General features: G+C 40.8%; 1 protein-coding gene across 4 annotated transcripts in view; it reads right to left on the minus strand.

The window, feature by feature from the left end:
- The window catches only part of ZC4H2 (zinc finger C4H2-type containing), a 31662-nt gene extending 27019 nt beyond the window's left edge, over positions 1–4643 (minus strand). The window contains exon 1 of one of the 4 annotated variants that reach the window (XM_037135178.2): positions 4443–4643. In XM_037135178.2, the coding sequence (XP_036991073.1) occupies positions 4443–4495 (53 nt within the window). In that variant the 5' untranslated portion in view covers positions 4496–4643. Of the gene's footprint in view, positions 1–963; positions 997–3993; positions 4072–4442 lie in introns of those variants that run through there. The other 3 variants (XM_037135180.2, XM_037135179.2, XM_053666507.1) reach the window with 3 other exon arrangements.
- Positions 4644–11234: the final 6591 nt, after the last annotated feature.

Genomic DNA, 11234 nt, shown 5'->3' on the forward strand with positions numbered 1-11234 from the left:
ACCTACTTACTCATTATATTTGAAGTAAATTTATTATAAATAGCATATAGGTGGGTCATGGTTTTGAAGTCCATTCTGTCTTTTTTTAATTTCATTTATTTATCTTTAGAGGGGAAGGGAAGGAGAGAGGGAGAGAAACATCAATGTATGGTTGCCTTTTGTGCATCCCCTGCTGGGAACTGGCCTGCAACCCTGGTATGTGCCCTGACTGGGATTCGAACCGCGATTGTTTGGTTCGCAGGCCCGCGCTCAATCCACTGAGCTACACCAGCCAGGGCCTCATTCTGTCTTTTAATTGGGGTATTTAGACCATTTATATTCAACGTACGTATCAATATGTTAAGCCTTGTTACTTGTTTGTTGTCTCTGTTTTTAGTTTTTCTGTCTTCTTTGTCCCGCCTTCCTCTGGTTGACTTAAACATTTTTTTCAAATTCCATTTTAGTTTACCCATAATGTATTTTACTGCATCTCTCTGTATAGCTTTTTTAGTGTTTTGTATGAGTATAACATTATGCATAACTTATCATAGTCTTCTGATGTCATCATTTTACCAGTTCAAGTGAAATATGAAAACATTACCTCCCTTTCATATCCCTTTACCCTCCTTTTTAATTTTTTTAAAGATTTCTTAATATATTTATCTTTAGAGGGGAAGGGAAGGAGAGAGGGAGAGAAACATCAATGTATGGTTGCCTTTTGTGCACCCCCTGCTGGGAAGTGGCCTGCAGGGAACCGGCCTGCAACCCAGGCATGTGCCCTGACTGGGAATCGAACCTCCATTGTCTGGTTCTGAGGCCCACACTCAATCCACTGAGCTACACCAGCCAGGGCTCCTTTACCCTCCTGTTTATGTCTTAAATATCTCCTCTACAAACACTGAGAACATGAAACAGAGATAATTTTTGATCCAATCATGAGACAATTCAGACAACTTAAGAGGAAAATAATTCTGTTGTATTTACCTGTGTTTTTGCCTACTGTGTTCTTTCATCTAAGGCTCCTTCTCTTATTGTTTCTTTTCCATTTTAAGAATTTTCTTCAGTCATTCTTTTAGGGTAGACATCCTACTGATAAAGTCCCTGTTTCCTTTCATCTAAGAATGTCTTGGTTATCTCTATTCTTGAAAGGTATTATCACTGGACATAAGATTCTGGGGTGATGATTCTTTCTCTTCAGCACTTGAAAAAGGTGCCTCTTCCCACTAGGGTTTTGTCAGTTTCTGATGAGAAACCTGCTGATATTCTTCCCCTCTTTCCCCACCCTGTGAAGGTATAGGTAAGGTGTTGTTTCTCTTTGGCTTCTTTCTAGATCTTTTCTTTGCCTTTTGTTTTCAGAGAGTTGACTATGATGTTTCTTGATGCAAATTTCTTTCAGTTTATCCTGATGGTGTTTGCTTAGCTTCTTGAATCTGGAGGTTTGTCCTTTGCTCACTTTGCAAAGTTTTTATCCACTATCTCTTTAAGTGCTTTTCCAGTCCTGCCCTCTTTCTTCTCTGAGATTCTGTCAACATGAATGTTAACATGACTATAACTAATTAACATGAATGTAAATAGTCCCACAGGTGTGGAGGCTCTGTTCAATGCTTTCTTTTTTATCTTCTTCTTTTTTAAAATCTAATTTCCCCACTATTCAGATTGGGTGATTTCTATTGTTTTGTATTTAAGTTGTCTGATTATTTTCTCTGAATCCCCCATCTTTCTGCTGAGCAAGATTTTAGACAATGGAACACTACTCAGCCAGAAGAAAAGATGAAATACTGCCATTTGCAACAACGTGGGTGGACCTTGAGAAGATCATGCTAAGTGAAATAAGTCAGACAGAAAATGTTAAGGACCATATGATTCACTCATATGTGGGAATATACAACAGAAAGCAGCAAATGAACAAACAAGGCAAACAAACAAATAAAAGCAAATAACAGCAGAGTAGTTACCAGAGGGAAGCGGGGGTAGTAAAGGGTAAACAGGGTCAAACAGATGGTGATGGTAGATGATTTGACTTTGGGTGGTAGGCACATACTGATCACGTGCCATAGAAATGGACACTTGAAACCTGTATGATCTTATTAACCAATGTCACTCTAATAAATTTAATTTAAAGAAAAGATTTCAGCCCTAGTTGGTATGGCTCAGTGGATTGAGTGTCGGCCTGAGAACCAAAATGTTGCCAGTTTGATTCCCAGTCAGGGCCCATGCCTGAGTTGCAGGCTGGGTCCCCAGTTGGGGGCCAGTAGAAGTCTAGGTTCTTCACTGGGTCTCTGACACCCAGGTTCCAGGTTGGGGATGAGTTCAGCCCTCTCTCTAGGCCTCTGATGATCCCATCCCAGGCATTAGTGGTAGGAATGCCTGGTTTGAAACTGGTGAGGGTACAAGTCATATATCAAATTTGGTCTTCATTGGGAGAGATCACTTTTCCTTGCTTCCAACTATTCCTTCTCTTGGGCTTGGGCAAGGGCTTCTTTAAAGTCTAGTGAGGTAAAAGTTTAAGCTTTCTGGCCCTGGCTGGTGTAGCTCAGTGGATTGAGCACAGGCCTGCGAAGCAGACGATCATGTTTCGATTCCCAGTCAGGGCACATGCCTGGGTTGCAGGCCAGTTCCCAGAAGAGGACGTGTGAGAGACAACCATACATTGATATTTCTCTCTCTCCTTCCTTTCCCTTCTAAAAGATAAATAAATAAAAATTTTTAAAAAGTTTAGGCTTTCCACTTGCACACCTAATCTTTTCCAACCTGGGCCAGTTTACCCCTCCTTTTGCAACCTGGTTGTTCCCTGCTCCCGGGAGGTCACCATATTGATGCCGAACTTAATGCAGACACCCGATCGGCATAGCGCACTACAGCCCAGAGCTCCTGGACTCAAGCAATCCTCCTGCTTCAGGCTCCTGAGTAGCTGGGACTACAGATGCAGGCCGCCATGCTAGGCTGCATACCTAATCTTCTTATTAGCTACATTGTTATCATGACAGCTGGCCTTTTTCTGCACCAAGTTACCTCACTCCTTATCTCCTGATGCTTTTGCAGAAAAAACTGAAGCATCCTCCTCTCTCCATCCTTTCTCAGACTCTCTATGGGACAGAGTGGAAAGACCAGAGCCTCTGCACGTAGATTGACTGGGTTTCTGTCAAAATTTGGCATTTTCAAGCTGTTTGGCTTTGGAAGTTACTTAAATTTTCTGAGCCTCTGTTTCCCCAGTTGTAAAGGAGGTGTTGGGAGCTTTCAGGTCTCTTACTGAAATGAGCAATAGCAGGTCAAAGGGCTCGACACACCAGGGGTTCAATAAACTATAGTTCCCTTCCTTTTACTCCCTTGCATAAGTAAAGCTACAACTCCTCTAAAGCACAAAAAATGTCAAAGTGCATCCCCATTACCATAAAGTGGGGTCTCATTCTAGGTATTCTCTCCAAGGGTTAATTTAAATCTCTGGGTCACAGTCTTATTTCTTAAATTGACACACTCGATATCCTTCCCTCTTTTTCTCTAGGTTGCTAGAAAACACTAAAGGGAGGCAGCAGGATGCCCCCATGGTACCCTTAGAATGAAGGTGGAAGCTGAGGGTGGTGCTCTGGCAGAGGAGGGCAGGTGAAGGAAGGCCTGGTACCAGCCCAGGCAGTCCACTGGCTGGGTGCTATTGTGTTCTGAGCAAGGACAACATCATCGCCTAGCCAAAGCCACTCCCAGAGGGAAGGAGGGGTTGGGGGCACAGGCAACTCCCACTTTTCCTGCTTGCCCCTTAACCTCTGGCGCCTCAGAGCAGCTGGTGAGATCTTAACCAACTGATGCGGGACCTCCTCCCCATTCTCTTTCGCTCCCATCCCCCTTCTGGAGCACGGGATAGGAGGGAAAGTGGTGAATGAGTGAAAGCAAATACACACGCATGAGCATTCGCCATCCTCCCAACCTTGGCTGGCTGGGATCCCTCAGCACTCCCAGCCTGTAGTTCCTGGAAGCCTCCAGCAGCCCCAACGCGCTACACTCTGCTCTCAAAATGCTCACCCATGCTCCAGGTCCTGAAGTTCAATGGGAGACTGAAAAAAATCTCGACACCTAAAGAGCAAGGAGTCAAGTACGCCTTGGAGCAAACAAACACTGAAAAAAAAATAATGGGTCCAAGAATGCCATCCCCCAACTCCCACCCCAAGAAGATAGAAGTGTCTTGGGATCAACACCCCCTTCCCTCCGCCTTGTGTCTCCATCTGGCTTCCTCAGCCACATCTGGCGAGGTCTCTCTTCGTCAGTCGCTGTTTCTCTGTCTCTCTCTAGTCTGTCTCGGCTCTCTCCAGCTTCCTTCCCATCCTTGAAATCCATAGTGTACGGGCTCCTTTCCCACCCTGCTGAGCAAGTAGCCAACAATAGGTACTTTACAAGGTAACTCAGATCTCTCCCTCAGCAAGGGATGGGGGGCGGCTTCAAGGGGGCCTGGGGCGCTGCAACATTCCACTTACCTGATCTCTTTAATGCTTTCCAATTTGCACATTATTTCTTGCTCATCTGCCATGCTTTTCACTTTCAATTTCACGTCCCGAGAAATGTACAAACACACAAATCCAGGGATACAATAGACACAATGTAATCACCTCCTCCCGGCATGGGGCTCTGAGTCTGTGCGGTAGGGACTCGAAGAAGGCCTGGGAGCTGTAGTCGCAGCTCTCAGGCCAGCTAGGCAGCCCAAAGGTTTACAGGACTACGAATCCCAGAAGGCCAAGTGAGACACTCCTGTTTCTTTTCCTGCAGCCGCACTTTAAATCAATTTGTCACAGATAATTATGTCAAAGGTTGTGAAGAGTGCAAGGGAATGGTAAGAACTGAGTGGAGGGGCCCGAAAATGATGAGTTATTGCTCAATGAATACATATTTTCTGTTTGTGGGGTGATGAAAAAGCTTTTAAAATAGTGGTAATGGTTTCACAGCATTGTGAAAGTAATTAATGCCTCTGAATTGTGTGCATTGTATACTTAACAATGGTTAAATTGCATATTTATGAAATATATATTTACCACAATTGAACTAATGTTTAAATGGATTTCCTTGTGTCTTTCTTTCATGAATTAAAACCCAGCACTAGAAGAATCCCAAATCATAGCAATGAAGACTTACTTATTGCATAGTAGAAAAAGTCAGTCTTTCATCGGTCAATAAGAATTTAAAGTATATTTAAATGAGCCTAAGTGATTGAATTGAGAACTTTGGGCTTATCCTATAGCACACTGCCTGTGCCCTGGTGCCCACTCAATCTATCAAAAAGTATTTACTGAGCACACTCTATGTGTTCTCCCTGGGTAATCCCTTTACTTCCATGGTTTCATGACTATTTGTATGTTTGTGACCCCTAAACCTTTACTTCCAGCTTAGAACTCTCTAACTTCAGATTTATATATCCAACTGTTTGCTGACCATCTTCATCTAGATATTCTATAGCCTTCTCACATTTAACATATCCAAAATTCATCACTTATGTTCTCCCCTGACACACATGTATCCATCTTCTCCTGAATATAAGTGACTACACCCGAGTGCAGTCCAGAAATAGAAAGCATATCAGTTATATATACAAAGATTATAATGTAAAAAATTGAAAAGGCAAAAACCAAGGACACTGAAGTATCACAGAGATAGTAACTGCAGTAAGCAGCTGAAATCTCTAGGGATGGAGGAATAAAGAAAATAAGTTGGGATTATTAGACTTTGGAAACTTAAAGGAGGAGCTCTAGGAAGCTAAGACCCAGTTCCCTGAGCAGGGTACACTGATGCTGGGGTCGGTCTCTGAGGGAATGTATGAGTCTGGCTCTTAGAATTCTGGCAGTGTGGCAGAAACTGAAGGCTGGAACCAATGACTACTGCAACCAACCACTACAGACTAGTGAAAGTCCATTGCCGGAGCAACATGGGCAGGAACAGAAACCATAACAAGAAGGAAAAGTCACTTCTCCCTCTGCCAGACTTGCAGTATCTTTACAGTGCCCCCCCCCATTTGTGAAGCCTAACAGAAAGCCAGTGGCAAAAGAAAATTTGGTTTGCAGTGTCCCAGTTCATAAAGAAGAGTATAAGGGTGAAACCTGTATAAGGGTGATTTTGGAGCTGAGAGATAATAACCAGCATGGTAAGTATCAATGACCTTCATCAAAACATCTGTAATGACTCATCAACTGATAAACATGTAGGCTGCTTCCAAATCTTGGTGATTGTAAATAATGGTGCAATGAACATAAGGGTCCATAAAGTCTTTCAAATTCGTGTTTTGGGTTTCTTTGAGTAAATACCCAGAGTTGGAATTATTGGGTCATAAGGCAGTTCCATTTTTTTTTCTTTTTTAAATTTTATTTAGTTATTTTTCAAGTACAGTTTTTTGTCTATTTTTCCCATCCCAGCCTCCCCCACCCCTTGCTCCCCTCCTCCCTCCCATTTCCACCCCCCTTAGTTCTCGTCCCGGTGTCCTTCCTATTTGTTCCTCCAAATCCCTCCCCCTTTTTCCCCTTAAGTTCCCTTCCTTCTCCCCTCTGGTCACTATCCCCTTGTTCTCTATTTCAGTGTCTTTGTTTTTTTTTTTTTTCTGCTTGCTTGCTTGTTTTGTTGTTTAGCTTCCTGTTAAAGGTGAGATCATATGGTATTTGTCTTTCAGCACCTGGCCTATTTCACTCAGCATAATGCTTTCCAGTTCCATCCACAATGGAATTCTATGCTGCAGAGAGAAAGAAGGAGCTACTACCATTTGCAACAACAGGCACTTCCATTTTTAATTTTTTGAAGTAACTCCATACTGCTTTCTACAGTGGCTGCACCAGTCTGCATTCCCACCAACGCTGCACTGGGGTTCCCTTTTCTCCACATCCTCACCAACACTTGTTGTTTGTTGATTTTGATGATAGTCATTCTGTCCATGAGTTTTTTCTTTTTTGCTCAATTTCTCCACTCCCACACCTAGCCCCCTGCTTCCTGACAGCTGTCAGCCTGTTCTCTATGAGTCTGTCTCTATTTGGCTTGTTAGTTCATTTTTTTCATAAGATTCCCCATATGAGTAAAATAATGTGGTGCTCATCTTTCTCTGACTGGCTTTTTTTCACTTAGCATAATGCTCCTCAGGTCCATCCATGCCGGCACAAAGGGTAAGATTTCCTTTTTACAGCTGAGTAGTATTCCATTGTGTTAATGTAAATGGTGGTGCACATAGACTTAACTTGGGGTGGTGAACACAATATGGTGTACAGAAAATGTGTTGTAGAATTGTGCACCTAAAATCTGTATGATTTTGTTAACCAGTGTCACCCTAATAAATTCAAGTTTTAAAAAGTTAAAAAAAAAAACAACAACCCTGTATCAAGGAGGTTTCTCTGATTGCACATAAGAGAAAATGCCCTTGGCTAATTTAAGTAAAAAGGAAATGGAAGGCTACCTGGGAGATACAGAATCAATGGGAAGTCTACAAAAGCATAAGAACTAGGGTAGCTCCAGAGACCAGACAGCAAGAGCTAACGGTTGACTGAATCAGCTCCAAATATTTTCCCCATAGCCAACTGCTTCACTTTATTCAAATTTTATAGTTTCATAAGACAGTATAATTGACCAAGCTTTGGTCATGAACCTACCCTTCAGTTGGTGGGGGGAGCAGAGCATTTCCCTTGATTGATAATCTTACTAGGTCTACTACACACAGTGATGTACAAAGGCCATTTAAAAAATATAAAATGAGAGTGATACTACCAAAGGAAGGGGAAATGGATGCTGAGTAACAAAAATACCCCCACAAAGATTAACTAGAGCACCCAAAAGAGAAACCCATTTACTCTCATCCTCATGGCTTATTTTCAATAAGCCCTCAAGTTTGGTCATTATTTCTCTTTCAAATCTTTCAGATCCACCCACTTCTATCTACCTTGACTCCCATTACTTTAATTCAAGCCCCATCATCTCATATCTTGGTTAATGCAACACTCTCGAGTCTTGCTTACCTGCTCTTTCTTGCTTTCAATGCATTCCCCACACAGTTGTCAGGATAGTCCCTCTAAAATGCTAATCTTATTTATGCTCCTCTGGTAGCCAAATAACTCACCTGGTTCTATCTAATCCCTTTTCTGGTGCCCATAAAATCCCATCTCAAGCTCCTATAGCGCTCAGGAAAAATTCAGTGTCTGATTTGTTGGCCTTTGCCTAACTGTCTAGCTTCATTTCATATCACTTCCCAGAATACCCCTTATCTTTAGCCACAAGTAACTACTTTTTTATTACATGGGACATTCATACTCTGGTTTCTCTTCAGATCGTATAAATCTTTCACCTTTTACATGGGACATTCAAACAGAATTAGACTCCATTAAGACACCATCCTGGAAAGGGTCTTACCTAGTTTTATCATTTCTGGGAATTAGAATCTTGGCATTAATGGTAAGGAAGATTCTATATGTTAGGAGATAATTCATAATGGGTCTCTCACACCTCTGCACATTTTGCAAGCAGAGGTACTAATAGCCTTCTTGTTTTCAACTATCTCTTCAATGATGATTTCATAAATAAACCTTGCAAAGTAAAGATAGTGTCTTCCTCCAGAGCAAAGAGCAGCTTGGTTTACTATCCAGTGTAATAAAGGAAATGTCTACCCACAAAACAAAAGTCAGGCAGGTTTGTTCACTTCCCATTATAAAAAATCAAGCTCCCTAACAAAGCTCAGGGTTCCTCCTTTTGACACAAACCCATTACATGTGCAATATCCACCTGAGTCCCTCTACGTGACCCCTGTGGGACTTGGGTGGCACGGAAAAACAATATAAACTTGATGTTCATGCTGCTTGCTGTGCCGTGAGTAATAAGTTCCTTTGTCTTTAACCCAGGAGTTTCATGTCTTCTGTCAGCACCTATGAAATTGTGCCAGGGCAAATTATCTTGCAAAATAGGGTAAAATTATCAGACTCTTCATGGTTCTTGACACTAAACAATCTAGGGAGGAAAGTGTGGAGGAGTCACATTTAATTCTAAGACAGCAAAGGAACATGTTGAGATTTATTGAACCCATATTTGTGAATAAAAATGTGAATTTTAATTATGCATTAACCTAAGCTAATGTATTTAAAAACATTAAAAGGTGTATCAGCTTCCAAATACTCATCATTCATAAGTTAGTATATACCCATAGTTTCTCTTTTGGTCCTGTCTAAATCTCTTCTCTTTGATCTGGTTCTGTTAACCTCATCAGTTAGTTGTCTTATCACTTTAAGATCCTTATTATTATTTGCTTCGCTGTTTGTACATATAATAGATACAATCAACATGCATACTCAGATTGCAAAAAGTATAGATTTACTTTTCACAACCAAACTAGCACTACCTCCAGCCTCCTTTCTGTCTAGAGACACAAAAATATAATCTAGTCAAGTCCTGATATATTATTAAGTCACATGAGGGATTTTCCTCAGTTACATTCCAACAATGCAAGATTTTCTAATCTCCCTTTTCCTTTTTCTTTTGGCTTGGCTTAAGCTCCAATAGCATACATAGGAAGGCAAATGTTCTGTGCTGGCATTACACATCCTTCTTAGGAGTACAGGACAGTTCAGGTGCTCTTCCTACCACTCCAGGGCTATGGAATATTGTGTTTCACTCTATTTCTGTTTCTGTAACCACACCTAGCCGTCGTTTTGAGTTCTTATACCATGATGTCATAGGAACCCTTGCAAGGTTGTCCCCACCTCCAAGTTTTCAGATAAAAAGCAAGCATGAGTATTCTCTGTTCTTGAGTCCTAATAGTTTTGTAAATTCCAGTCTTGCTGAAGCAACTCCTTGGTAGGAGGATGGTAGGATTAGGGCATGGAGTATGTACTGAGAGATCTCATGAACTAGTTTGTTTTCCTTCCCAAATCCCTCTTCCTCTCACTGGAGCTCAAAGAGTCTCTATGTAGTGTTTCAGAGAGGGTAGGTCAGCAGTAATTGTTCCAAAATATTTTTAGCCACATTAAATTATTTAATGTAATTATGGTAAATATCACATGTTCATTTACTGACATATTTTAGATTATGTATTTCCTTAGATATATTCTGTAAAACATATAGTTTAAAGTCAATATGAAGAAAATATCATTGATAGAAAATAAAATATTATTTTACATAAATAGATAATTTATATAGCTATTTTTCAAGCTATTATTTCAGTCATTAAAGGCAGTACTTAATTTAGTGCAGTCACATAAATTCATGGCAGTTTAACAGTTTAGATAACCTCGTTCGTAAATAAATCTTTTTCCAATTTAAATGCTGAGACTTTCAGAAAAATACAATATTTGAGTTGGGTCTTGAGAGTTGGATAGGATTTTGCTAGGCAGAAAAAACAGCAAAAGCAGTCTTGTTCCTTTAAGCCTTAGATAAAATTTTTACTAAAAGAACATCTAAGTATGGCAGTAAAAAGGCAAATAGCTTTTTACAAACATTGCAAATTTTAACTCATGTTATCCCATGATGGGTATTATTATATTTATATTATTGTTGAGTAATTTGTGGCTCAAAGGGGTGAATTAGTTGTTTAGAGTTACCCAGCTAAGACATGGCTGAGCCCAGATTTGAATCTTTCTGACTCTGAAGCCCATGCCCCTTCCCCACTGTGTTACAACATGTTCCCTTTTGCCCAATCCTTTCTCTTAGCTTATTTCTTCTGATCTGATTCCTGGCACAGTGGTCTGTGAGACAATCTGCTGGATTTATCAAGGCCCTGGGACAAGAGAGATCTGGGATCTATTAGTGTTTTTTTGTGTGAGGTGTGAAGAAGTGAATGTACTCCCCCAGAATTTAGTTTGTGGTCTTTGTTTGACAATCAGATTAAGGGTAGTACAAAAGAGTGGTACCCCTATAGATCAGGGACACAAACAGATCTACAGATGAATACCAAGGAGTTGGGTATTTTGTGGAGGCTGAAGAATTTTCTGTTGCAGGGGATAAAGAAGAGACTTGTAGTGATATTAAGAAACTTGTAGTGATATTATGGCTCTTTGATAAACTCATCACAAGTGGCTCTGGAGATTTAAAACCCATTGAGAAATTAAGTGCATGACTAATTCAGTATCTGCTTTTTAAAATTAGCTCAAGTGTTCATGCAAGGTATATTTGGTTGCCAAGTACAGAAATTAACTGAAGTAAAAAGGAAGTTATTATAATAATATAGTAGAGGATCTTGTGGATCCCAATTGGAGGAACTCAGTCATGTCTCAGGAAACTGAAAACCCTATCTTTGGCCCTCACTCACTCTTCCTTGGACTGTA

Source organism: Artibeus jamaicensis, unplaced genomic scaffold, assembly GCF_021234435.1.
Source record: "Artibeus jamaicensis isolate MK-2021 breed Jamaican fruit bat unplaced genomic scaffold, CSHL_Jam_final contig_457, whole genome shotgun sequence".
Taxonomy (NCBI): Eukaryota; Metazoa; Chordata; class Mammalia; order Chiroptera; family Phyllostomidae; genus Artibeus; species Artibeus jamaicensis.